This window comes from Heloderma suspectum, chromosome 2, assembly GCF_057233095.1.
Source record: "Heloderma suspectum isolate Gila_16-S chromosome 2, 16-S_ref, whole genome shotgun sequence".
Classification (NCBI taxonomy): domain Eukaryota; kingdom Metazoa; phylum Chordata; class Lepidosauria; order Squamata; family Helodermatidae; genus Heloderma; species Heloderma suspectum.
The window spans coordinates 345,243,784-345,271,672 of NC_139459.1; the positions used below are offsets into that span (position 1 = coordinate 345,243,784).

Sequence of the window (27,889 nt, forward strand, 5' to 3'; positions counted from 1 at the left end):
CTTGATTGGGTGGCTGGTAATAAACTCCGACCACCAGGTTCCTTTTATTCTTTGCTCCATTTATTTTGATCCAGATGTTCTCGATGGGGCCACCAAGCTCATCCTCCTATATATCTGTGCAGAGATATGTATTTTTCGTATACAGTGCAACCCCACGTCCCTTTCTGTTCTTCCTGTTCTTTTTGAACAAGTTATATCCTTCAATTGCTGTATTCCAGTCATGAGAGTCATCCCACCAAGTCTCAGTTATACCTATCAAGTCATAATTTCCCTCTTGTATTAAGAGTTCAAGTTGGTTCTGTTTGTTTCCCATACACTGGGCATTAGTATATAGACATTGAAGACCATGTGCTTCATAGTCTGGCTTTCTTTCTACATGTGTCTGAAGACTATTGTTGGGTGCTATTAGAGCTGTTCTCTCTGTTGCAGTGCATGAGCCTTCGTCCCTTGTTACCCCCAACTTTACTTGTCCCTTCCCCGTAGGATTCAGTTTAAAGCCCTCCTGATGAAGTTCTTCATGCTGTGGCCAAACACATTCTTCCCATCCTTTGTGAGGTGCAACTCGTCCCTTGCCAACAGCCCATCTTCCAGGAAGTATAGCCCATGGTCCCAGAATCCAAATCTCTCGCATCGGCACCACCTTCGTAGCCAGTTATTCACCCAGAGTATTTTTCGTTCCCTTTCTATCCCTCTTCTAACTACTGGAAGGATGGATGAGAAAACTATCTGGGCCCCAAAGTTCTTGAGTTTCCTTCCCAAAGCTTCAAAGTCTGACGTGATCTCTTCGTAGCTCCGCTTGGCGGTATCATTTGTTCCCACATGGATGAGAAGAAAGGGATACCTGTCAGTGGGCTTTATGAGTGCAGGCAACCTTTCAGTCACGTCTCTAATCCGTCCTCCCGGGAGACAACATACCTGCCGAGTCCACAGGTCTTTGCGACATAATTGGGTTTCGATCCCATGCAGCAAGGAGTCTCCCGCTACTACTACTCTTCCCTTCTTGTAAGCCTGGGTTTCATTGCCTCTGCTTGACTGACCTTCAGCCTCTTGCTCACTCTCATGCAGCTTCCCCTGTGATTCTTCCTCTGCAGGCTGTCCTCCAGTCTCATCCTCAAGTACCTGGAATTGGTTCCACAGCTCCACTGCTTCCACTGGTGTAGAGTGGTGTCTAGTTCTTCTTCTCCTAACTGTCACCCTTTTCCAAGGAGTATCCTCTACTCCATTTTTCCTCACCTCAGCATTTCCCACTGCCTCATCTTGCTGTTGCTGTTCAAGCTTCTGGTCTTCACTTTGCTGCTGTAGTTCCCCCATTCTGTCCAAGAACTCTTCATGTTCTCTTATTCCCCGGAGGGTCAACAGTCACCGCTCCAGTCCACTTACTTTTTCTTCCAGCAGTGTGATCAACTTGCACTTGTTGCAGGTGTAGGCCATGTTGTTCTCAGGCAAGAAAACAAACATGGCACACGCTTTGCAGGTCACCACTACAGGAGAGTCTTGTCCTTCCATAGCCTCTTTTCCCTTGAAAACAGGAGGAAGAAGCCCTTGATGTCCCTACACCTGTTTGGCCTTTGAAGTCGGTTTCTTAGCAGCTTAGTTTTTTATGGTTCCATTTATGGTAAGGTGGCATCTTCAGTTCTTGTCTCCCAATTGGTATCTCTGTCTGGAAGGGTGGTCTGGGGGTAGAGCAGGTGCTTTGAAGGCAGAAATTCCCAGGTTCAGATCCAGACATCTCCAGATGTAAGGAGCTTTGGCAGTAGGGCTGGGGAGGACCCATTTCTAGATGAGATCTTGTAGAGCCATCAGCAGCGTCAGTAAACAGGTCTGGGCAGAATGGCCCAGTTGTGTGATTCACTGCAAAGCAGCTTCATAGATGCATAATTATTGAGACACTTGCAGACTCCCTTCCTTTCCTCTAATCATGTCCTGAGGAAGATATGAAATATCCTTTCTGTTTTGGGGACACCATGTGATGTTGAAGATATTTGAGCGCCAATGTGGTGTAGTGGTTCGAGTGTTGGCCTGGGATTCAGGAGACCCGGGTTCTATTCCCCACCCCGCCATGAAGCTCAATCAATAACTTTGGACCACTCCCAGATTCTCAGCCTACCTACCTCACAGGATTATTGTGAGGATAAAATGGTGAGGAGGAGCAGGACCATGTAAGCTGCCTTGGGTTCTTGGAAGAGCAAGAAAGGCAGAATATAAATGTTAAAATCAATAAATATTCCTGAAGTGTCCCCCTTTGCTTTGCCCTTTTTGCCCCCAGAGAGTGAAGAATGATGTCTGAGTCTGGACCGAAATTGCCCCCTCCCTCTGGCATCGAGCGAGAGTTTTCTGTAGAGCCAAGCCAGGTAGGAGATCTCCAGAAATGGATGGGGAGGGTGGGAGCGAGATGGAAATGGGGCAAGCAAGTAGGAGAGTGAAGCAGAGGGATCCCTTCCTTCCTTCCTTCCTTCCTTCCTTCCTTCCTTCCTTCCCCTACTGAATGTAGAGGAGCTCTCCTGGATCAGGTTTCATGGCTAATTAGTATTGTTATGCTTGCATGCATTAAATTGCCTAATTAAGAGATATCTTAGTTAATGACCATGACCACAAGTTGGGGCAGCAAGGCACTGGAGGGGAACTCGGCTTCCAAATCCCTGGACTGGTGTGCCCAAGGAACTGCGTGGAGATGCAAACTTCTCCTTCACGTTGCAAGATCTGTGGGAATGTGGGTCTCCAGTGGATGTGGATTTTCTAGGAAATTTTGAATTGGAAACTTCTAGAAAATGTTCCTATGCAAATTAGGCTAATTTGCATTGGGTCATTTGCATCTAAAAATTTTCTGATTCTTTAGAGAATGATCTAATTTATCATGTTTATTTTGCTTCTATCTAGTAAACAATAAAGCTTTAAAAAAGTACTCTATGTTAATTTTTGTCCCTATACACAACAACTATTTGACCTAAACTATTTGAGAGGAAAAATTAAAGGACCCTTAATGTGATTTAAATGTTATATAGAATTTTTTATTGAGATATTTGTAAAATTGTAAAGATAATGGCATGTACTTTCCTTGCGTTGTTTAAATGTAAGAAAAACAACAACAAATGTACTGAGAACTGTTGATACACTAATTGCAACTCCCAGCATCCCCCAGTTAGCATAGCTGGGTGGGGATGCTGGGAGCTGGAAACCAACACATCTGGAGACCACCAGTTTGGGGAAGGCTACACTAATAAATTTTAGCAACCCAAAGAACTGCATAATATGCTGACAGCCTGTAATGGCCCCAGGAGTGTAACCAAGTCACCTGTAGTTTTAGAGCGGCCTAGAGATCCATAGTGCTTGGCTTAGGTTCATTATAAGTGCAATTTCTTTGCTAGTGGGCCTCTGAGCATGTGAGATGAGTCAAAGGTCGACAGCGCGGCCTCTGCACATTCCATGCTAACGAAGGCTGGTATCTTATCAGGGCCTATCATGTGCCTGAGAAGTGAGGCTATGTTTATGCCGAGTTACAGGTGGCTGCGCTGGGAAAGTTCTGATTGTTTTCCCTCTGAACAAGCACTGTTAGTCTATGCTGGGAAAGTTGCAGATGAACGCTAATTAACGCTTGCTGCTGTCATGCTGCCTCACTGCTGACATGTATGGTATAAAACTCATTTTACCCCATGGCTTTGGGTTCAGAGAAGCTGTCTCATACAACCATTGGGTACGCCTGTGTGCTGTAAATACTCAATAAAGGCTCCTTGTAAGCAAACTTGGGTCTGGCTTATCATTATGTCGACACCTCCAAACCTTGGCAGCCCATGGCCGGGGCATACACAGCCACTTACCCATTTCAACATATTTCAACTCTCTTCCACTAAGGTTGTTGAGGCACGTTCAGTTTCACTGCCACTCTTAGTTCCATTTCACACTGAGGTGTGTGTATGTGTGTGTTTTCCAGGGGATTATCTGTAGCAAGTACATGAGAGAGATATTCTCTCACATACTTGCTAGGGATAATCACCTGAAAAACATTAATTACAACCTTGAAACTGCCAAGCTACCTAACATTGTATTTGCCATTGGCACACATTCATTGTTACAAATGAATGTATAAAAAGGATTTTTTTCTGGGGTAAAAAGTTCTATATTGGAATATTTCCCACCACACATTGCTGCCAACAATATGCAGTCTGTATGGGGATCACACATCACAATGAAAATCCTGCTTCTGCATGTGGAGGTTCTTCGCTGGAGAGGGGCAGCTGAAGCAAAAGGTCATGATAAAATTGTTACTGTATTCGGGCAGTCAAATCTTTGACTGCGATCCCCAAAGGAAAAAAAAATTCCCTGTCGGAGGAGGTCTGCTTAGAACCGTTCTGCCAAATATGCTAGAGTTCTACATTTAGAGAGGATTGATGTTTTATGTAGAGTAGAGCATTCTAGTATCTGACTGCTCACCTGAGGTCTGAAGTGGTACATTTGAGAAGCAAATTTATTGCCTGAAAAAGTTACCCTCCATGCCAAGGGCCTGAAGAGGAACAGAATAGCAGATGTGGCAAGATGAGGTGTGTCTAAATTGACCTAGGTGAGGTTCCCTCCAGAGTGGCTGTTTTCTATTCCTTGTCTTATGACTGAACCGCTGGAAGGGTTTCTCGAGTTGCAGAAGTTGAGCTGGGACCTCCCTGTTCTTGCAGGGGCCAGTGACCTTTGAAGATGTGGCCGTGTATTTCACAGAGGACCAGGGGGCTCTGCTGGATCCAGATCAAAGGGCCTTGTACAGGGAGGTCATGATGGAGAATTATGGGAACGTGGCCTCATTGGATAAGGAGCTTGGTTCTTCGTTCGGTAAGAGTTGGAACTCTTGTAGTTCCCCTATCTGTAGTTGCACTTTTGAAATTATGACTTTTTGTTAATGTCTTCACTTCTTCTCATCCTAACCCAAGCGATCAGGGAAAGTTCCATGATATACTTGCCCCTGTTCTTCTTCGCAACAACATTGTCTGACAGGCTCAGCTCAGGGGAAGACTTAGATGTTACAGACCCATCATTCATATTTCTGCCCCTTTCACATGTAAAGTGGCAAGATGTGAGGAGTAAAAGAGAGAGAAGCTTCGGCCCTCCCTTCACACACACACACACACCTCTTAGCTTCCTACACCTGAGTGCCTAGGTACTTTTCTCCCTTCCTGGTTCGGATGCTGAGGAAGATAAAACATGAGAGGTGGAAAATGATCACTGCCTATCTCCTGCATGCTCCCCTTACTGTTGAAGGAAGACCCTTCAATCCCCCAGTATATATTTGAACAACGGGAAAGAAATGCACCTTCGCCACCATCACTTCAGGCCCAGCACTGGCCAATGAGGTTTTCAGGTGTTTATGGACTAAGCCAAGATCTCTCAAGCCCCTGTTGCTCATCCCTGCTCTATCCTCCTACAGCAGGGCTAATGCAAGGACCAACAATGTAAAGGGCAAACCTTTCCTATTCTACTCTGCCTGACTTTGTCTCTTGAGTGGAGCTGTATTAATTGCCCCAGATGGATCATATTTTTAGTGTGTGCATCAACCCAACAGTTTTTACATACCAAGAACTGAGCAATTAATTAAGAATAATTAGTTTGATTTTCTGTATTTGCCTGGACTCCCTCCCTTCACTCTCATTGTGAAACCAAGCAGATGTGTCTGAGTTGGATGTTGGGATTGTCCTCCGAAGCACAGTTCTGAAGATAAGTCATACTTTGAAAGGTTCTTGTTGGGTCCCTCTCCTGGGGGTTTTAGAGGCCACCCAGTGTATGATTGTATTCCCTGTGCTCTTCTTTCCCAAGCAGGCTTTCCAGTCACCAAGCCTGAGCTCATTTCCCGGCTGGAACAAGGGAAAGAGGTGTGGGTGCTGGATTCTCTGGGCTTGGATGGAACGGAGAACTCCAAGAGTGACTCAGGTGAGGGGTCTGGGAGAGCCAGTTTCACCTGCTCTGGTCCATTCTGAGCTCTTCTTGGCTTTGGGTTTGCTTTCGCCCATATTTCTCCAGTTTAGGCTATGTTGGTTAGCTCTCATTTCTGTATCATAAACCAGTGTCCGAAGTCAGTAATGGACTGGATGAGGGCAAACAAGTTGAAGCTTAATCCAGGCAAGACAGAGTTGCTCCTGGCTAGTCAAAAGGCAGATCAGGGAATGACTATTCAACCTGTGATGGATGGGGTTGAACTCGCCCCGAAAACTCAGGCTCGCAGCATTGGTGTACTCCTGGACTTGTGCTCGAATCTGGATGCCCAGGTTCTGGCAGTGGCCAGGAGTGCGTTCACACAGCTAAGGCTAGTGTACCAACTGCCCCCGTTCCTAGAGATGTCTGATGTGGCCACAGTCACACAAGCCTTATTTACATCCTGTTTGGACTACTGTAAGATGCTCTACATGGGGCTGCCTTTGAAAACTGTTCAGAACTTCAGCTGGTCCGAAATACTGTTGCCAGACTCCTGACTGGGGTCAGTTAAAAGGGAGCATATGACTCCCTTTTTACAACAGCTTCACTTGTTACCACCCTGTTTCCAGACAGAATTCAGAGTGCTGATTATGATCTATAAATCCTTACATGGCTTGGGACCGGGCTACCTGAAGGACCGTGTTCTCCCATATGAGCCTGCCTGGTTCTTCAGATTTTCAGGAGAGGTCTTTCTTTTGATGCTGCCGCCTTCGGAGGCATGTTTTGTGGCAGCACAGAAGAGGGACCTTTTCAGTGGAACTCTAGGCTGTGGAAGTTGCTGCCAAGAGAGGCGAGGTTCGCTCCCGTTCTGTTCTACTTCTGTATTCAGAGAGCTTTTAATTCAAGGAGGCCTTTGACATGTAAGTGGGTCTGTTGGGTTGGATGCTGTTTTTATTCTGTTGTTGTGTTTTTAATCATTTTAATGCATTTGTTTTATTATAGTTTTAATCAAGTTTTGTTTATGTTTGTATGCTGCCTTGAGTGCCATTTTTCTTGGTAGATGGGGTGGGGGGTACAAATCAATCAATAAATGTATCCAGTTTACTTATTTTAAAATCTCTTTCTGTCTCTGTAGCCCATTCTTGTCTATCAGCTGTAATTCTTCTTGATTTTCCTACTCATTTTCTTTGTGCTTTGCCCTTTGCTCTCAGCTGAAGTTTTGGTAACTTCTACTTCATGTCTTAGTTACTCCCCTGCTTTGTTTCTCCCTCACCCACTCTCTCCTGACACCCACCCCTTTCCCTTTTGGCACATGTTCAGTTAGCATTGGAAAATGTCACCCTTCTCCCACTCCTGTGGCCTTTAACCTCTGCCTCTCCATCGACCTTCCCTTTGTGTCCTTTCTCCATTGTATTGCCTCTTCTTGAATGTCAACCTGAGGGCAGGGTTGTGCCCTCTTAATATAATTATTGTACAGCATGTGGCCCTTAAGATGCTTCCTATTTTCATGACGAGCTGCTGAGTCTTTGGGACTAATGCAGATATGGGGCACGTATAGGTCAGAGGTGTCTGCACGGCTGCCCAAGCTGCCAGGTTGTTTGTCCTGGCTCCGCCTCAGCCACTGCAAAATTCTCCTACAAATCGTGTCCCTGTAAACCCACCCCTCAGGCAATGGGTACTCCAGGAGGATCGCAGTTTTCTTGCAGAAGACCCCACATGTCAGCTGTCAGGTTGTGCAGTTTATATGGAGAGGAAGACATGATGGACAGGATGTTTAACTGTCCCCTCCCTTGCCCATGCTCCAGGCCTCCCTATGACTGTATGTTACTGACCTTGTGTTTGGCTGTGGGGGAGGTGTCGGAGGTAGACACCAGGCCTGACCCTGTCTCATGGCACCTCCAGCTGTGTCCACTGACATCTGCCCACCAACCCACCATCAACAGTTCCATGCAGCCCTTGGCAGCAAAAGGTAGCCCACTCCTGGGCTAATGAGATGAAAGGAGTGAGAGGGACATGAGGGATGGCTTCTTGACTTGGTGTTTTGATATTGTCACAGTCTGAATGATTCCATTTCCCCCTTCAACCTGCTTCTTGGGTTTATTTCTTTCCAATCCTCCAAAGTAAATCTTGTTTCGGTTTCCCCTTTATCCCAGCAGGTGAGAGTAGAAGAAAGCAGTCACTTGTGGCACAATTTATTCAGAAATCCAGTCTTCCCAAACATCAGCAAGTCCACATGCAAAAGAGATCCCATAAATGCTTGGAGTGTGGGAAATGTTTTACTCAGAAATCAGTTCTCGTGACCCATGAGAGAGTCCACACAGGAGAGAAACCGTATGAATGCTTGGAGTGTGGGAAGAGTTTTGCTGATCCTTCAGCCTTTTCAAAACACCGGAGAGTCCACACAGGAGAGAAACCCTATACATGTTTGGACTGTGGGAAGTGTTTTGCTCTGAAATCACAACTCATCATCCACCAGAGAGTTCACACGGGTGAGAAACCGTATAAATGCTTGGAGTGTGAGAAATGCTTTGCTTGGAAACCAAAACTCATGGTCCACCAGAGAGTCCACACAGGGGAGAAACCCTATAAATGCTTGGTGTGTGAGCAGTGTTTTGCAAATCCATCAGCCTTTTCAAAACACCGGAGAGTCCACACAGGAGAGAAACCCTATAAATGCTTGGAGTGTGGGAAATGTTTTGCTCGGAAGTCTCATCTGATGAACCACCAGGTCGTCCACACAGGAGAGAAGCCATATAAATGCGTGGACTGTGGGAAGTTTTTGGCTGATTCATCATCTCTTGCAAGACACCAGAGAATCCACACAGGAGAGAGACCCTATAAATGCTTGGAGTGTGGGAAATGTTTTGCTCGAAAATCATATCTTATGAATCACCAGAGAGTCCACACAGACAATAAACCGGAGGCCAAATCCTTCCCTCCCCAGACGGCCCCTCCCCTTCCCTTGGCCACACCCCCTTTGTTCCAACCACTGATGATTTTGTGGTTTCCTGGCCCTTCTACAGTTTCACCCCCATGCTAGTAAGTTGAAATTCTTCTAAGGCTTAGTTCCTGGCAGTGAGAGTTTTAAGCTACAAGACGCAGGTATTTTTGGTTCCACCTCTTCTGCCTTTGGCTCCACCCCTTTTGTTTTTAGCCCCGCCCATCAGTGGACTGTGGCCCCTGAGAGCTTCTCCAAAATTGCATTTGGGCCTTGGGCTGAATTACGTTCTCCACCCTTGATCTAGTTCCTAAACCTCGGCAGAGGTACATGATGGGAATGGAAGTGTTGTAGGCATGTATCAAGACCTAAGGGGAATTTAGGAATATGTGTTTCTTCTCTCTGATTTCAGTAATTCTATGTATATGAAATATATATGCTTTTTTAAAAAACAAGAATTAAAACACTGATTTGCAACAACAGTTCTTGTTCTTTTAATTCCATTACTTTCTTCACTGTGCCCAAATGCATATTCAGTAAGCGAAGTGGGAATTGAGAAGCCATTATCTATTTCATTATTATTGTTTCTTCTTAGAAACGTTCTAAGAGAGCAATCCTATGGGCTCTAGACAGTGCCTGACCTCAGGTCATAGGATTTTTTGGATTCCTGGATCCAAGGCTGGAGACAGTGCTCTGACCTCAGACCCAGGAGTCCAAGCTCCCCTCCCCCTCACAGCTGGTGTGGAGAGAACCGTGCTGGCTTCCTCTATGAGCTTGGAGGGGAGGGAAAGGTTCTGTGGATGGGAAGGGTAGGAGACCAGGTCAGCCAGCTTACGAAGAATCCTGCCAGTCCTGTCTCCTGGTCCACAGAGCCACAGCTAGACAGGTAAAATTACCCTTCTAGTAAAAATGCAGGGTGACAGGAATGCAGAGGCGACGATTGTCTCCGCACTGCTTCCACTCCGCATAGGATTTGGAGGCTGATGGGAATCCCAATAGGATTGTGCCTTAATTTTACTACAACTGCCCTATATGTGAATAATGTTTGCATTTTCAGAGCTACACCTCCAACACATACTTAGGGTGTGATTCTATGTGTTATGGGCCTGTGCCCCGGCTCTATTAAGAACCTAGAAATGCCCCTACTTACGTGAAAATCCAGTTTTGAAAATAGAGAAACAACCTTTTATGTGGAGGGGTTGGGCTGGCAAAGGAATTCATGCTTTAGATCAGTTAATAGGTTTGGCTGAAGACTTTTTACCATTTTCAGTATTGCGGATTAGATATTATTTACCATCTAGTTCTAGTGACAGTCCATTCTATTTCAGCATTTGTTGGACTGTATACATGGCCCATGAGTGCTTTGGCATCTTGTGCACTGTTGGAGGAGGTAATATGTTCCTCACAGAACACTAAACCTACAATAACTGTCTATAAAAGTCTTTTGAAATGGATGTTCAGAGGGTCAAAGGACGAATGGAATAAGGAATTTGAATGCTCCATACAGTCTATTCAATGGAGACTTAATTTAACTTTCATATGTACTATTTCTGTACATTTAAAATTCAGATTGATTCAACAAAAATTGATGTTTTGTGCACATTGGACAACACAGAAGCTTGTTAAAAAGAACCCCCCAGGGAGTTTCAGCTATTTGGCAGTATAGAAATGTAATAAATAAGCTGGCTAACTGCTGGATGAGTGCAGGTCTGGTTAATAATTTTTTTTCTGACGCTATGTGCAGATAAAGTTCATTCTTAGAATCATAGAATCATAGAATAGTAGGGTTGGAAGGGGCCTACAAGGCCATCGAGTCCAACCCCCTACTCAATGCAGGAATCCAAGTCAGAGCATCCCTGACAAATGGCTGTCCAGCCTCGTCTTGAAGGCCTCCAATGTGGGAGAGCCCACCACCTCCCCAGGTAATTGGTTCCATTGCCGTATTGCTCTGACACTCAGGAAGTTTTTCCTGATGTTCAGTCGGAATCTGGCTTCCTGTAACTTGAGCCCATTATTCCGTGTCCTGCACTCTGGGATGATCAAGAAGAGATCCTGGCCTTCTTCTCTGTGACAACCTTTCAAGTACTTGAAGAGCGCTATCATATCTCCCCTCAGTCTTCTCTTCTCAAGGCTAAACATGCCCAGTTCTTTCAGTCTCTCTTCATAGGGCTTTGTTTCCAGTCCCCTGATCATCTTTGTTGCCCTCCTTTGAACCCTCTCCAGCTTGTCTGCATCCTTCTTAAAGTGTGGTGCCCAGAACTGGACACAGTACTCCAGATGAGGCCTAACCAGTGCTGAGTAGAGGGGAACTAGTACTTCCCGGGATTTGGAAGCGATGCTTCTATGAATGCAGCCCAAAATAGCATTTGCCTTTTTTGCAGCCACATCACATTGTTGGCTCATATTCAGCTTGTGATCGACGACAATTCCAAGATCCTTCTCGCTCGTAGTGTGGTTGAGCCACGTATCCCCCATCTTGTAACTGTGCATTTGGTTTCTTTTTCCTAGGTGCAGAACTTGGCATTTGTCCCTATTAAATGCCATTCTGTTGTTTTCTGCCCAGCACTCCAGTCTATCCAGATCACTTTGAATTTTGTTTCTGTCTTCCAAAGTATTAGCTATCCCTCCCAATTTTGTGTCATCTGCAAATTTGATCAGCATTCCCTGCACCTCCTCCTCCAAGTCATTAATAAAAATATTGAAGAGCACTGGGCCCAGGACTGAGCCCTGCGGTACCCCACTCGTTACCTCTCCCCAGCTTGAGAAGGTCCCATTGATAAGCACTCTTTGGGTCCGATTCTGTAGCCAACTGTGGATCCACATGATCGTTGTTTCATCTAGCCCACTTCGAGCTAGTTTGCTCATCAGGATATCATGGGGCACTTTGTCGAAAGCTTTGCTGAAGTCGAGGTATATGATGTCTACAGCATTCCCACGGTCTACAAGGGAGGTGACTTGATCAAAAAATGAGATCAGATTTGTCTGGCAGGACTTGTTTTTGACAAATCCATGTTGGCTTCGAGTAATCACTGCATTGTTGTCAAGGTGCTTCCAGATGGATTGCTTTATGATCTGCTCCAGAATTTTCCCAGGGATTGATGTCAGACTGACTGGTCTGTAGTTCCCAGGTTCCTCCTTTTTACCCTTTTTGAAGATAGGGACAACGTTAGCCCTCCTCCAGTCATCTGGCACTTCCCCGGTCCTCCATGATTTCTCAAAGAGAATAGACAGCGGTTCTGAGAGCTCTTCTGCCAGTTCCTTTATGACTCTAGGATGCAGTTCATCTGGCCCTGGAGATTTGAACTCATTCAAAGTAATGAGGTGTTCCTTGACCATATGCCTGTCGATCTCAAGCTGCAATCCTGCCCCTTCAGCCTGTACTTCGCCTTTGCCAGGGGGGTCATAGACCCTCTTATACCCATATTGCAAGAGGCAGGGCTGTGGCTGAGAAAGTGTGGGTTACTCATTGATGGGGTTGGCACAGTCACGGAGAGAAAATAAGCCATGGCGGCTTATTTTCCCTCCCTGCAGATGCCAGTCGTGAGCCACCTAATTAGCACAATTACCCTCCACAGTTGCAGGTTATCAAGACATCCAAACCTGCTGAGGGTGAGTGGCTGGAGTGGTTTATAAACCACCCTGATCCCATGGCTTGTTCTAGATTTTCAGGGTGGTTTGTAAACCACCCTAGCCACCATCCCTTGCCGGGTTCAGACATCATGACAACCACGCCCGGCGAGGGCAATTGTGCTAATTAGGCGGCTTGTGCGAGGAGGGAAAATAAGCCACTGTGGCTCATTCTCTCTCCGTGATCGAGCGAAGCTACCCATTGGGAAACAACAGTGGGGGAGAGCTGGCGCACACAGTTCTCGGGGGCCACGCCTGCCTGTCCTGGTAGGCCTGGTGCCCAGGCCTTGTCACTGCCCAGTCCCCAGATTACCAGCAATGGTGGGCCTGTTTTCTGGTGCTCTCAGGGCTCCTTTAAAATCACTGGAATGGTTTCCTTCATCTTGGAAAGGGGTAAATGCTCTCTACGGCAGGCTTCCCCAACTCGTGCCCTCCAGACGCAGCCCACTATTGTGATTCCCATTTGGGGGTGGTGGTAGTGTGAGGCAACTCTGCCGTGTAGCCCAGTTTTGCTGTCCAGTCTCCTGTGTGCTTGTTGGTGTTTAGGGAAATGCAGATGGGGCTCCAAACTTGATTGTAGCAGCAGTGCAATTAAGGGCTAAAGGGGTTTGTTTGTGTGTACACAGCTTTAAGAGAACCTGCCATTTTTAGCTCTTGCAGGAGGCCCAAGTGGAGCTTCTCCCCATCTCTCTTACTACTGGTCTTGGCGATGAGACCGTGTGCCATGCAGCTCCTCAGAAGTTAGCATTGTCCCATGAACTGTCATAATAAAGAACCCTGTTGTGAAGGTACCTCAATCCATTGCGCATTGCCTGCAGAGCAGAGCCTAGAAATGGACTGCGAGCTGAGCAGGTCCCTTACCCACCCGCAGTATTAACCATTCCCTTCACCCCCGTAATGGCTGCTGGCCAAAGGGCCGTTACAGGGATGAAAGGAGCTAGGGAAAGAACTGAAGGCTTCAGCTGCAGGTGGAAAGACGGTGCCAAGAAACCAGGTCTACTCATTGGGCTGGATTGCACAATCTAACAACCTACCGTGGCGTATTTCATATGTGAATATTAATTGGTTGCCTTTAACCAAGCTTTTGTGGAGCTCTGCTGGCCGGTTTTGGAGTTTTGTATCAAAATCCCTGATCCATAGTAAGTCAGGGACAGATTTGCACACATCTGCAGGGTATCGCATGGGGCGTTTCCATGTTACATTCAATGCATGTACAATCTGTGCATGAATACACAGATAGTTGAACTCTACACTCGTACACTCTGCATGATATACCCATGTAACATTCAACATGTATACAAACTACATACAGTGTACATAGACTGCTGATCTGTACACGTATCCAGTTATTCTTCAGAACACGACTAGAACTAGACTTTCACAACCATCTGTACATACAGCATGAATGCGTGTTCAGTGTAATGTGTGAACACGGCCAAGCGGCACCACCCCTTCGAGAACCATTTTACACCTGGCTCCCCCACCACCACCCCCGGTCATTCTTCTGTACGCTGCTCCAGTTGCTGCATCTTGGTGTTCGAGAAAAAGAGCCTAGACCAACACCACTGGTGCCTGCGAGGGCGCTCCCCACGTGGCGACTGTGACCACCCCAATTTTCCCCCATTTAAAAAAATATACGTACGTGGATTTGTATGAAACGCATACTGTGTTCTACCAGTTATACCGAGGCTTCAACCAAAGCGGACAAAATATCCAAATAAGTATCCGTTTGAAGGTGGTGTCTATATTCCACCTGTTCAAATATTTAAAGTATTGTAAGGCAGCGGTCCCCAACCTTTTTTGCACCAGTGACCGGTCTCTTGGAAGACAATTTTTCCATGAACCGGGGGCGGGGGGGGGATGGTTCTGCTGGCGGACTTCCAGCTGCTGGGATGCAAATGGCGTCCGCTATGCGGACGCCATTTGCATCTCTGTTCTTCACAGTAATAGGCTACGTAAAGATTCATTATTCAGACGGCGAGGATTCCGGGGGGGGGGGACAGATCGCCTCCCCCTCCCTCCATGGACCCAAGGTAAGGGGGTTTCGCACACCCCTACTGCAGCCCAGTTCCTAACAGGCCACGGACCGGGACTGGTCTGTGGCCCGGGGGTTGGGGACCCCTGTTGTGAGGCCCACAATTTGTTACATTATAGGACGTGAGTGTTTATGCTTCCGGTGTTGTAGTATCAGTCTTTCAGCTATCAAAAGTCCCCAGAGAGTCCATTTACGCTGACCATTTGTTAATTTCCATGAAGCAGGTACATAAAAGAGTGTGTATGTCAGTGAATATTAAAGACTTTTCCAGTACAAAATTTATCCATGTAAAAAGCTCACCCCCAAAAGAAGCAACTACTGGACATCGCCAAAACATAGGTTTAAAATACCATTTGCTGTATTGTATCGATAGCAATTAGCCAAATTAGACAATCCCTTATTAAAGAGACACTGCAGTGTCCAATAAATGTGAAGCAACATTTTTTGCTGAATAAGACGCAGCCTAAGATCTATAGCTGATAAAGCAGCAATCCACGGATTAGGCATTTTGTGGTGGTGCTTGCTGCAGTTTCTCAAATTCCCAAATGGGCCCACAAGTCCAAATCAGCTTATTGTGAAAAGGGGGGGCGGTATATACACCACCCTAAGCACTTTGTAAAGAAAAAAGGAACACTACCAGCCCTGACAGCCATTTAGGAAGAGCTTCGCTTGTTATCCTACCCATTTGTTATGGGCTTGTTATGCCCATTTGGCTTCCCCTTTCCAAAAGGAAGATTATCACCACATTCAGAAATCTATTTCACTGGCACAGTGCCTTACTCACTTAGAGCAGCACCGTTATTACGATTCCTTCTCAGGCCAAGGGATTATCTTACGTAGAATGGAGGACCACAGAAGTTTGTTTCCCTCCCTTTATTCTATGTACGTCTTGGACCACTGAGAACTAAAGCCGAGAGAGTGAGACAGTGTGGAGGATCCGCTCCTCTTTGCAGTTGCCTAGCACAGGGGCCCTCTCATGTGCTTTCCCACAGCAACTGCGTAAACTATTCATGCTGCAGAATTTCAGAAGACTGTGCTTCGTTCCATTCTCTGCTCCCCGGTGCAGCAACTTGAAGGACACACATTTTTATTGCAGGAATTGATGGGGGGGTTCACACAACCTCCTCCACACCTTGAGACAAACTGTGGAGAGCCACCTCACCCTCACAGCAGCCGTGCGCCAACCCCACGCTCCCAAGGTCTGCCCGTTTGACTGATGTCGGCAGCAGTTCTACACGTGTGCAGAGTTGGTTGCTACATCCATTGAACATGTGGATGTCCCAGGTGAGTAAAAGCGTCTGCAGGAAGAGCTGGCCCCCGCCACAAAATTCTTTCGACACTTGGAGAGGGTCATGTAAAACCCACTGATGTGGTAAGAGATGTGGGTTTCTTCTCCCGGCAGGTGTCACCGTACTGCTGTTTATTGGAAGATGAACCACAGAGCATCGTAATGATATACAGAGACAGATATAAATACATATGTGCATTTTTATACCACTAGCAAGACTCCCCAGACCAGTTGACATAAAACAACAAAAACCAAACAAAATATCATAAGAAAAAATGAAACTAGAGCCTTTAAATCAAATGGAGCAGAATTAAAACCTTTCATCAAATATTTTTAAATCATGAAAAGCAGAATAAGAATGTTTTCACTGCCTAAATGTCATCTGGCATGGGGTTAGTCTCACCTCCTTTGAGAGAGAATTCCACAGCCAGGGTGCAGCCACAGAAAAGGCCCCGTCTCATGTTCTTACCAACCGAGCCTCATTTGGTGATGGGACATATAACAGGGCCCACGCAAAGGCTTCTGCTAACATTGACCTAGATCCAAAGGTCTCTTGCTCCAATGGAAACAGAATTCAATTCTTTCGAAGCAGTCTCCCACATTCTGGCAATTCTCCAGTCCTGCTGCAGCATAATCCTCAGTGCCTCATCCCATCCCATTTCAGAGGATCCCTCAATCCTGAGGGAGATGCTTTGCGGGGCTGAGGTAGGGAGGAGGAACGAGTCAAGCTCTCTTGCACGAACGGAGTCCCACTCGCCTTTCTCAGCCATGCCTCAAGCATTCACAAGGACCTCCCTTTGCAGAAATTCTTTCTTTATGGTCGAGGGTGCCCTTCGAGACAAAGCCTCCGTTTCTTCATGTGGACACCAGTCATGCGATCATCTTTTCCTGAATGTCTTTTTTGTGGTCTTGTCAAGCTCAGTTCTTCCCTACGGTGTGCAGGAGCACGCATCTGTGGCATAACAAGTGGAGATGAAAAAGAGAAAGGGAATGAGCAATTAAGAGCTGATCTCCACATTACACAGAATGAGGATTCAAATTCTAGACTGCCCTTCATCAGACCGTAAGGGGTGGGGGTGGAATCATGTAGAAATATTTGAAGGCTTCTGTGGTAGTGAGACAAGTAACTTCTTCTTGCTCCATCCCACTAGCCCATTTCCCAAACTTGAACAGGTCTATCTGAGATTCACCAGATCAAGAGAGAATACAACGGCTTTAAGGACAGACCCCACTCAGTGACAGACTTGCAAACCTCTACCGAGTGTTTTGGGCTTCAAGAATTAATGTATGGGTAGTGGTTCCTGAAACCTCTCTCAAGCCAGACAACACAAATATAGCATTAAAGAATATATATTTATTGCCAAAAACAGTCTAAGGGCGCAATCCCATGCAGGTTTAGACAGAAAAAAGTCCTATAGCTCCCGGCATTCCCCAGCCAGCCATGCTGGCTGGGGCATGCTGAGAGTTGTAGGACTTTTTTCTGTCTAAACCTGCATGGGATTGCATTCTAAGAGAATGACAAGCTTTAGCTAACATGAGGCAGATTACAAACATCCCTAAATACACACAAGTTATAATTACTAAAAGTATAATGGAAATAATAGCAAGCATATTTTCAACATGGTAAAACCTAGGTTTCTCTCAATCTAACAGTCAATATCAACGTTTCATATTTACCTAAATGGAAGACATGGTGGGCAAAGCCACCCTAAGCAGGTAAGGCGGGTTTCTCGTTCTCCCAGGATCTCTCCCCCAAACAAATCAAGCCCTGGTCCTTTATCACCCCATGCCCAAAGAACTGGGCATGTGTAGCCTTGAGTAGAGAAGACTGAGGGGAGATATGATAGCGCTCTTCAAGTACTTGAAAAGTTGTCACAGAGAGGAAGGCCAGGATCCCTTCTCCATCATCCCAGAATGCAGGACACGGAATAATGGGCTCAAGTGACAGGAAGCCAGATTCCGGCTGAACATCATGAGAAACTTCCTGACTGTTAGAGCAATACGACAATGCAACCACTTACCTAGGGAGGTGGTGGGCTCTCCCACACTGGAGGCATTCAAGATGAGGCTGGACAGCCATCTGTCAGGGATGCTCTGACTTGGGTTCCTGCATTGAGCAGGGGGTTGGACTCGATGGTCTTGTAGGCCCCTTCTGACCCTAGTATTCTATTATTCTAAGTTGATGACTTCAACCTCAGTTTCAGACCTGGTCTTACCATCATTCCCATTGCTCTCAATGTAACCAGGCCTGCCACTGACACCCGTAACATTGAGACGAAGGTATCCCTGCTACACTAAGCAGCTGGCTGTTTCCAGTACCTGACCGACCCACTTGTAGCAGCCTTCCTTCAATTCCAAGAATGTATTCTGTTATGCATAGTTATCTCACAACACACATGGAACTATTCACATCTAGAAAATACAATACAGTCTTATCAGTTCCACACAGTATAATGCATATTCTGCTACAGTGAGACCATAGCAGAAGACCATTGTATATCGAGGAGGTTAGATGGTGTACAGCAATTCCTCCTTCATTGCCTGAACCACCTTTGGGTTCCTGTCCCTTTAAACTGGTCTACAAGGGATCTTCTCTTACCATCCTCAAGGTCAACCACCTGCTATGGTTGTTTAGGGAGCACCCAGGAATAAACTAATCAGAGAGACCAGTCCTAGGATGTAATAACAGAGAGAAGGAACATTTCATAGCACCCCATCTTGATGCATGCCTATAACTGGTCCATTCCCATCACCCACCTCTGTTGTGGCTTGGGGTCTAGGTGGACTCACCAATGAGTAAATACATTTTTCTGGCAACCAAAGTGTTTCGAATTGAGAGATAAAAAGAATATCTCACCTGCACGTTCTCTGATGTCCCACTATGCTTTGTCTCCTAGTGTATGGGGAAAGGCCCCGGATATTCGTATGACTTCTCATCCACATGGGCTTCCTGGTGCCTGAGAAGAGCCAATTTTAGAGAAAAGGACCTTGCACATTCCAAGCATTTATATGGCTTTTCTCCTGTGTGGACTCTCTGGTGGCTCACAAGTACTGATTTCTGAGAAAAACACTTCTCACACTCCAAGCATTTATATGGCTTCTCCCCTGTGTGGATTCTCTGGTGGGTCATGAGATTTGATTTCAGAGAAAAGCACTTCATACACTCCAAGCATTTATATGGTTTCTCCCCTGTGTGGGTTCTCTGATGCCTCAGAAGGCAGGTACGTTGAACAAAACATTTATCGCATTTCAAACATCTGTGGGACTTCTCTCCCGTGTGCAATCTCTGGTGTTTTGCAAAGGTTGATGGAGCACCAAAACACTTCCCACACTCCAAGCATTTATACGGTTTCTCTCCTGTGTGGACTCTCTGGTGCCTCACAAGTTGAGATTTTTGTGCAAGACACTTCCCACACTCCAAGCATTTATACGGTTTCTCTCCTGTGTGGATTCTCTGGTGTCCTGTAAAAGCTGATGGATCAGCAAAACACTTCCCACACTCCAAGCATTTATACGGTTTCTCCCCTGTGTGGACTCTCCGGTGTTTTGTAAATGCTGAGGGACTAGCAAAACACTTCCCACACTCCAAGCACTTATAGGGTTTCTCTCCTGTGTGGACTCTCTGGTGGACCGTGAGTTGTGATTTCCGGGTAAAACATTTCCAGCACTCTGTGCATTTAAAGGGTTTGTCTCCTGTGTGGACTTTCTGGTGGCTCATGAGATGGGATTTCAGAGAAAAACACTTCCCACACTCCAAGCATTTGTAGGGTTTTTCTCCTGTGTGGACTTTCTGGTGCCTTTTGAGACTTGATTTGAGAGAAAAACACTTCCCACACTCCAAACATTTATAAGGTTTCTTTTCTGTGTGGACTCTCTGGTGTTTTGCAAAGGTGGAGGGATTAGCAAAATGCTTCCCACACTCTAAGCATTTATCTCCTGTGTGAACTCTCTGGTGTTTTGCAAAGGCAGACGGATCAGCATAACACTTCTCACATTCCAAGCATTTATAGGGTTTCTCTGCTGTGTGCATTCTCTGGTGCCTCCTGAGACTTGATTTCAGAGTAAAGCACTTCTCACACTCAAAGCATCTATACGGTTTCTCCCCTGTGTGGACTCTCTGGTGAAACACGAGAGAGGATTCCAGAGAAAAATACTTCCCACACACCAAGCATGTATATGGTTTCTCTTCGGTGTGGGTTCTCTGGTGGCTCATGAGGACCCAACTCCGAGTAAAACGCTTCCCACATTTCAAGCATTTATATGGTTTCTCCCCTGTGTGTGTCCTCCAGTGGCTCATGAGTATCCATTTCCGAGCAAAACACTTCCCACATTCCAAGCATGGATAGGGTTTCTCCCCTGTGTGGATTCTCTGATGCCTCAAAAGGTTGGAACGCCGATCAAAACATTTCTGACACCTCAAGCATTTGTGGGGTTTCTTTTCTATGTGAACTCTCTGCTGTTTTGGAAAGGTTGATGGATCAGCAAAATATGTCCCACGCTTTAAGCATTTATATGGTTTCTCCCTGGTGTGGACTCCTACAGGTTTGGCAAGACTTGATTTCTGAGTAAAATTTCCCACACAGGTGGTGCTTGAGTGCTGTTTCCTACACTTGCCTGTGGGCATAAAGGACAAAAAAAACCAAGATTGAAGTTGGAGGATGGGAAAGAAGGAAACCCAGAAAGCAGGTTGAAGGGGGAAATCGAGCCACTCAGACTGTGGAGATACTGAAACAAGAAGCAGGCCTTCATCTCTTCCCCCTCTCTCCTTTTATCCCATTAGCTCAGGGCTGAGCTATTTTTTTGAACCCAAGCATCACTTGCCACTACCAGTAGCAGGCTGGGAGACACATGTTGGTGGGTGTGGCTGAATATGAGAGGGGGCCAGGGCTGGTGTCCCTCTTGCTCCCCCCCGCCCCGAGCCCGCTCACTCACACACAGTCACACACATCCAGTGGAGGCTGGTGGCTCGTATGTCAGTGGGGCAGTGCATCCACTCTGGTGTCTGTCAGAACCAGCCAGAACACTGAAGGAGCTATCCATGGTGCTGAACCCTACCCCCAAAATGGGCTCAGTAGCTTGGATAGGTCCTTTAGCAATCTGATTGGCTCTGACTGAAACCAGAGTGGATGCTCTGCCCCGCTGACTTACGAGCCACCAGCCTCCGGTGCAGGGAGGACTGGCGCACGGGGAAGGGTGAATTTAGCCTCCCCTCTACTGTGCCGTCCTCCCCAGCTGACTGGTGGCTGCAGGGAGCCTGAAACACCAGGGAGACTCAAAGCTTCAAACTACTATGGCTTTATTTTGCTAAAGACTAGCCTTTCTACAATGCAGATTCAAGGAAGCTCTCAGGCTGCCCCAGACTCTGGATGACTAATCTGAGATCTCTATTAAGGGAGACAATCCAGAGGATAGTGAAGTTGCCAACAGTTTGCTCGTGAACACTCATGGTCAAACTTCTTTGCAGTGACACCCCTCCCTTAGGGCAGCTCCCTTCTACGTTGGCTTCTAACATCGGCTATCATGGCGGAGCGTCTCAGCCCCATCCCTAACTTCTCCTGCTTCAACTTGCTACGTTCTCTACCGTCTCTCAAGTCACACCCCTCTTCCTCCTTCTCCAAAACTTGAGTTCTCATGGTGGAGGGGGGAGATAGCAACTCAGCCTGGGCCATCTGTTTGTCAAAGCTTTGGGAAGCATCTCGCCCAGTGCCTTGGGGCTCTTGGGAAAGTTCCTCCCCTGGGCTCTCATTGAGCTGTTCCAACTCTGATTCAGAATCGGAGTTGTCAGATATCTCATGGGGCTCATCCCTTACATCACTCCAGCAGGCCACTCAGCAGTTTACTGGGCTGGAGGGAATGCGATATACATGGGGAGGAGGCTGCGCATGAAGAGTCATTCTTGCGCACCATCTTCCCCAAGAAAAGTGTGATCCACACAGTGTGCCAATCACCTGAGTGGCGGGCTTGGGGTGCACGATTTGCAGGAGAATTTGGCGGCAGCAGGGTGGGGGGACAGACAGACCCGGCAGTGGCTATGAACTGTGAAACTTGCAGGGCAACTCTTTGTCCCGCCTTCTGAAGGAAGCGACTGAAGCATGAGAAGGAATGCCAGCATTTGAAAGGGGAGGGATCAGAGTTCCAGGGAATTACGCCAAGAGGCTTTGGTCAACTGCCTCTGCTGGACCCCTCACCCGAGTCCGTGTTGGAGTTCTCCGTTCCATCCAAGTCTGGAGAATCCAACGCCCACAGCTCCTCCCCTCGTTCCAGCTGAGAGATGAGCTCAGGCTTGGTGACTGGAAAGCCTGCTCAGGAGAAAAGAGGACAGAATCACTCATCCTGTGACCTCTAAAAAACCTGAAACCTCCCAATGTTTGTGTTTGTGTATGCATGTGTGTGTTTGTGTATGCATGCATGACAGGGGGTGATGGCTTTGCCCACTTTTTGCTTTGGCCCTGCTGACTTTTGCTGCAGCTCCTCCCGGCCACTAATACTTGGCCCTTTGGATTTCCTTCCATTCTGGCTCACTCCAAACATCAGAGCCAGGAAGGAAGAAAAATACTGGGAGCAACTGGATGCAGAGAGCTAAGGTGACGAGGGGGTGGGGGGTGGGGAATTCTTTCTCCTTTACTCCCCTCAACTATCCACTTTATAAGTGAATGTGAAACATAATGGCTCTGTAACGTCCAAATCTTCCCTCAGCCTGGCATGCCAGAGAATGTTACTGTGAGGAGAAAGGAAGTCAGCATCTCATGCAACTGGCCCCGATCTGTTGGGTTAGGATGAGAAGAAGCAATCAAGACATTAACCAACAAAGTCATCATTTCAAAACCATATGGGCAGGAGGGTGCTGTTGCCCTCATGTCCTGCTTATGGGTTTCCTGTGGGCAGCTGGCCAGCCACCATGTGAACAGAATCCTGGATTAGATGGACCTTTGGTCTGATCCAGCAGGGCTCTTCTTATGTACTTATCCAACTACAGACAGGGGAACACCAGGACTTACAGCTCTTACTGAATGAGGATTCAAAGCCCTTACCCAACGAGGCCACGATCCCATAATTCTCCAACATGACCTCCCTGTACAAGGCCCTCTGATCTGGATCCAGCAGAGCCCCCTGGCTCCCCGTGAAGTACACAGCCACATCTTCAAAGGTCACCAACATCTGCAAGAACAGAGAGACCCCACCTCAGTCTCCTCAAATCTCAACATCCTTTTGAAGTCACAGACATGGAATACAAAGCAGACACCCTGGAAGGAACCCAGGTCAACAGAGACTAGATGGACCTTTTGTTCTGATCCAGGAGAGGTCTTTTTACGTTCAGTAGGAGGAAAGAGAAAGAAAGAAAGAAAGAAAGAAAGAAAGAAAGAAAGAAAGAAAGAAAGAGCGAGCAAGCAAGCAAGCAAGCAAGCGTTGTGATCCCTGGCTTCACTCTTCTTGTTCTTCTTTCTGAAAGTTCTTCTTTCTCCCCATCTCCATCTCTGTCCTTCACCATCAGCTTCCAGAAGATCTCTTCCCTGGCTTGGCACCTCCTACCTGGATGTACTCTCTAGGGTAGTGGTAGGGAATGTCAGGCCTGGGGGCCCAATCCAGCCCTCCAGCATTCCCCAGATGGCCACGCCCCCTTCCTCTTCCCCTGACCCCACCCCCTTTCCCCCAACCACTGTTTGGTGGTTTTCCAGCTTTTGTGCAGTTTTTCCCCATCCCAAAAGGTTGAAAAGCCTCTCTGAAGGCATTCTCTCTTAAGGCATTCGTAAGGCTTAGTTAATAACATAAGAATCTAAAAAGAACCCTGCTGGATCAGGCCAAGGGCCCATCTCGTCCAGCATTCTGTTCACACAGCGGCCCACCCGCTGTCGACCAGGAACCCCCAAGCAGGGCACGCGCGCAACAGCACCCTCCTGCCTGAAGGGTTACTGGAAATAAGAGTAAGCGCTCTATGCGACAGTATGCTGGCATGTGTTGTATTTTTGCCTCCACTGCATTGGCCTTTGGCCCCTCACTAGAAAGTAGCCCCTGAGAGCTTCTCCAAAAACTGAACATGGCCCTTGGGCTGAAAGAGGTTCAACACCCCTGCTCTACGGGCAAAGAAGGCAAAGCAAAGGGGGAACGAATGTTTCAGGAACACCGATCTTCAATATCACATTCTGTCCCCCAAACAGACAGGCTGTTTCTCATCTTCCTGAGCACCCTTCATGATCAGAGGGAAAGAAGGGGCAAGATCCACAAGTGCCTCAAGTATTCCTGTTGTCTTCTGCTGAGTCGGACCACCGAGGCCCTTTCCAGCTGGACTCCCACAGCTGCTCTCAGCTGGAGATGCTTGGGATTGAAGCTGGGACCTTCTGCCTGCAAAACACCTGCTCTACCTCTGAGCTCCCCATTCAGGTCGATATGCCATCTGGAAGAGCATAACTGAAGACCCCAGTTTTACCAAAACCATATCAAGATATACAAGACTAAGGGCACAATCCTATGCATGTTTAGGCAGAGCAAAGGCCTACAACTCCCAGCATGCCCCAGCCAGCATGGCTGGCTGGGGCATGCTGGGAGTTGTAGGCCTTTGCTCTGTCTAAACATGCACCCTAAGTTGCTAAAAACAGATTTCAATGATTAAAGAGTGTAAGGACCCCAAGGGCTGCTTCCTGTTCAGAGACTTTAACACCCAGACACAAACTCCTGTTTCAATTCAAGGGAGTCCTAGAAAGTGGAGGGAAGGGAGATAAAAATTGGATCTACAGGGTGATTCATGATTTGGTAGAGCAGAAGGTCCCATGTTCAATCCCTGGCTGAGAGACTCCTGTCTGGCACCCTGAAGAGCCTTAGCCAATCAGTGTAGACAAGGGGCATCTCTACACCAGCCTAAAATCCTGCATTTAAAACAGGGCTTTCTGTTTCCGTATTAAATGTGGGATCATGACTCCCTTTTTCACGTGCTTCCTTTCCTCCCACCCCCTTCCCCCTCCTTCTCCCTGTATCTGAGCCTTCCATTCTCTTTCATTGATCTCGCTTCTCTTTTTACCGCTTCTGCTCTTTTCACAGAGGAAACTGAAGCGGAACACAACAGGGTAATTTGACAGCTCATTATCTGCGATCTATTTAAAAACGGAACAAAGGGCATTTAGTGCAGGATGATCACGGCGTCATGTAAAGAGTCCACAAGCTTCCGTGAAGGAGCAATCTCAATCGCAGGATAAAAGCTCAGTGTGAATGAGCCAAGGGGTAGGCAACTTATGGCTCACCAGATCTTATGGCCTACAACCCTCATCAGACCTAGCCAACATACCCAATAATGAGGGATCATGGGAACTGTGGGCCAAAGCATCTGGTGGCCCTGGTGCAGACAGTACTGGGCTGGCTGGACCAATGCTCTGACTCAGTGTAAGGCTGCTTCCCATGTTGTACTGCAAAAACACTACCAACATCCAGCCGTGCTGACAGACTGTATGGTAAGAAGTGATCCAGTGCCTCGTAGTACTACTGTGGCACAAAGACCAAGATCCAAACTGAGATTACCAGAAACAGAATTTGTTGGTACAGCATAGTATCTAAATATGCAGAGAATTATAAACAATTAAATTATATGGTTAAGCATATCAACAGTAACATGGTTTGAAAAATACCACAGAACTGTATTTTACTATTCCGTTACTTTTAGAAACCGAAGGAAAGGTCAAGAAACTTCAATGAATATACACTTTTCCAGTGCTGCAAAATGGATGCAAGGAGCCCTAGATTTGGGGGTCCCTGGGCAAGATGTCTTCAGAGGGGCCCCCACCTTCACTGGGACCCGTCCTCCCCACCTTCATGGACACCAGCTCCCGCTCCCCCTCCTGTTTGCTACCCCCCCGCTCCGATATCTTGCCAGACAACAAGAGCCAGCAAGCAAGCAGGGGGTGACAGCTGCCGCTTCTTTTTGCCCTTTCCACCACCCTTCCTTTGTTGCCTGCGTTGGGCCAGAGGGGTAAAGCAGGTGGGCAAGCAGCAGGCCCAGGGGAGTCCTGATGGGGGACACACAGCTGGGGGCACTTTGGCAGGTGCACAACCATCTCGACCCTGCTGCGTTCACTTTAGAAGAGGAGGAGGAGGAGAGGAGGAAAACTATGGGGGGAGGGAGAGGTTCTTCTGAGGTTTTCTGAATGTGCAGCGTTGCTTCTACCAGGATGCGCTGGTGTTTTATCCATCCAATGTGAGGGGCCATTCATTCTTCAGTTCACATATGGCACAAAAGTAGCCGGAGGAGGGCGCTCTTGCTCTCATGCCCTGCTTGTGAGTGTCCCATTGGGCCATCGGTTGGCCACTGTGGAAACAGCATGCTGGACTAGATGGGACTTTGGTCTGATCTAGCAGGGCTCTTTGTATGTTCCTAGAGCCTTCATTAGCTTTGTGACAATAACAACAACAACAATAGCTACTAATCATGATGGCTATAAGTTACCTCCAGTACTAGAGGCACAGAATCATAGAATCACAGAATAGTAGGGCTGAAAGGGGCCTATAAGACCATTGAGTCCAACCCCCTCCTCAGTGCAGGAATCCAAAGCACCCTTGCCTCTGTATACCAGTTGGATCACAAGCAGGAGGGTGGCTATTCCACTGTGGGAACAGGACACTGGACTAGATGAGCCCTTGGTCTGATCCAGCAGGGCTCTCTGTACGTTGCTAGAGCAGCCTTCCCCAACCAGGTGCCCTCCAGATGTTTTGGGCTCCAACTCCATCAGCCACAGCCAGCATATCCACTGGTCAGCAATGCTAGGAATTGTAGTCCAAAACATCTGCAGACACCAGGTTGGGGGAAGGGTCTTCTAGAGCAGGGGTGGGCAAATATTTGGGACTTCAACTCCCAGCATTCCTGATCACCGGCCATGCTGGCAAAGGCTTCCCGGAGTTGAGGTCCAAAACATCTGGAGATCTACTTTCTGCCCAACCCTGTCCAAGGAGGCTCTTTCCATTAATACATAGATCGGGCTTTTATTTTTATTTTATTATTTTTCTGCCTCCGCCATTTTAAGAAGACACAACTGGGTCTTTCTTCCAGCTTTTCTGTTCTTTTTCCTCTCTCTCCCTACCCCTTCCCAAATCCGTCTAAATTGCAGTCATTTCTCCCCCTGATCTATTTTAAAGGGGGGGGGGGGCTCAAGCAAACAAAGGAAAGAAACACACACCCCGCGCTAGTCCAAGTTTTGGGAAACGTATTAAAAATCCCCGCTCCCCACCTCCTCCCGGATCTGCACTTCCTCCCCTCCTTACCTGCATTTGAACGGAGGGATTCAAAGACACCTCCGAAAGTTTCTTGCTTTTGCAAGAAACTCAACACCTCCCCCCCCCCCCGCGTGGTCATGCGTTCTCCCCACCCATTTTTCCAGCTCAGCCAATCACGCCGCTCCTCGGCATCCCATCTCAGCCGATCAAACATGGGAGCATTCAAGCCTCTGACAGGCAGACAAAAAGCCGGATCGCTGCTGGGAATTGTAGTCCTCCTTTTCCTTTCCAGTGCACGGCTGGCCCCATGAGCTTCCAGCGTCCCCATATGTTTGGTTCTTGCAGATTGTTGTTCAGTCGTTCAGTCGTGTCCGACTCTTCGTGACCCCGTGGACCACAGCACGCCAGGCCTTCCTGTCCTGCGCTCTCTCCCGGAGTGCTCAAGTCCATATTCATTGCATCGGTGACGCTGTCTAGCCATCTCATCCTCTGCCGTCCCCTTCTCCTTTTGCCTTCAGTCTTTCCCAGCACCAGGGTCAATTCCAGGGAATTTTCTCTTCGCAGGTGGCCAAAATATTTGAGCTTCAGCTTCAGTATCTGTCCTTCCAATGAGCACTCAGGGTTGATTTCCTTGAGGATTGACTGATCTGACCTCCTTGCAGCCCAGGGGACTTGTAAGAGTCTTCTCCAGCACCACAGTTCAAAGGCATCAATTTATTTATTTTATTTATTTATTACATTTATATCCTGCCTTTTTTCCTCCAAGGAACTCAAGGTGGCTCAGCCTTCCTTACAGTCCAGCACTCACAGCCATACGTTGCTACTGGTAAACCATAGCTTTGATTATACGGATCTTTGTCTGCAAGGTGATGTCTCTGCTTCTTACTACGCTGTCTAGGTGTGCCATAGCTTTTCTCCC

General features: G+C 47.3%; 2 protein-coding genes across 4 annotated transcripts in view; one reads left to right on the top strand and one right to left on the bottom strand.

The window, feature by feature from the left end:
* LOC146355334 (uncharacterized) overlaps window positions 1-10,295 on the top strand; it is a 33,356-nt gene extending 23,061 nt beyond the window's left edge. Inside the window, exons 7-9 of the mRNA XM_084829873.1 lie at window positions 4,665-4,815; window positions 5,794-5,907; window positions 8,043-10,295. Coding sequence (XP_084685999.1) covers window positions 4,665-4,815; window positions 5,794-5,907; window positions 8,043-8,929 — 1,152 coding nt within the window. The 3' untranslated portion in view covers window positions 8,930-10,295. The remainder of the gene's footprint in view (window positions 1-4,664; window positions 4,816-5,793; window positions 5,908-8,042) is intronic.
* A 2,183-nt stretch (window positions 10,296-12,478) lies between these two features.
* On the bottom strand, window positions 12,479-27,428 carry LOC146355335 (uncharacterized). 3 transcript variants are annotated; one of them, XM_084830489.1, is made up of 5 exons: window positions 27,019-27,428; window positions 22,809-22,935; window positions 21,966-22,076; window positions 18,635-20,391; window positions 12,480-16,729 (listed from the first exon to the last, which is right to left on the bottom strand). In XM_084830489.1, exons 1-4 carry the CDS (start codon window positions 27,022-27,024, stop codon window positions 18,671-18,673), a joined length of 1,965 nt encoding a protein of 654 aa, XP_084686615.1. In that variant the 5' UTR covers window positions 27,025-27,428; the 3' UTR covers window positions 12,480-16,729; window positions 18,635-18,670. The 3 variants fall into 3 exon arrangements, with proteins under 3 accessions (XP_084686617.1, XP_084686615.1, XP_084686616.1); XM_084830491.1 differs by lacking the exon at window positions 21,966-22,076 and having other exon boundaries at window positions 12,479-16,729; window positions 27,019-27,099; XM_084830490.1 differs by lacking the exon at window positions 12,480-16,729 and having other exon boundaries at window positions 18,608-20,391; window positions 27,019-27,072.
* Between the last annotated feature and the right edge of the window lie 461 nt (window positions 27,429-27,889).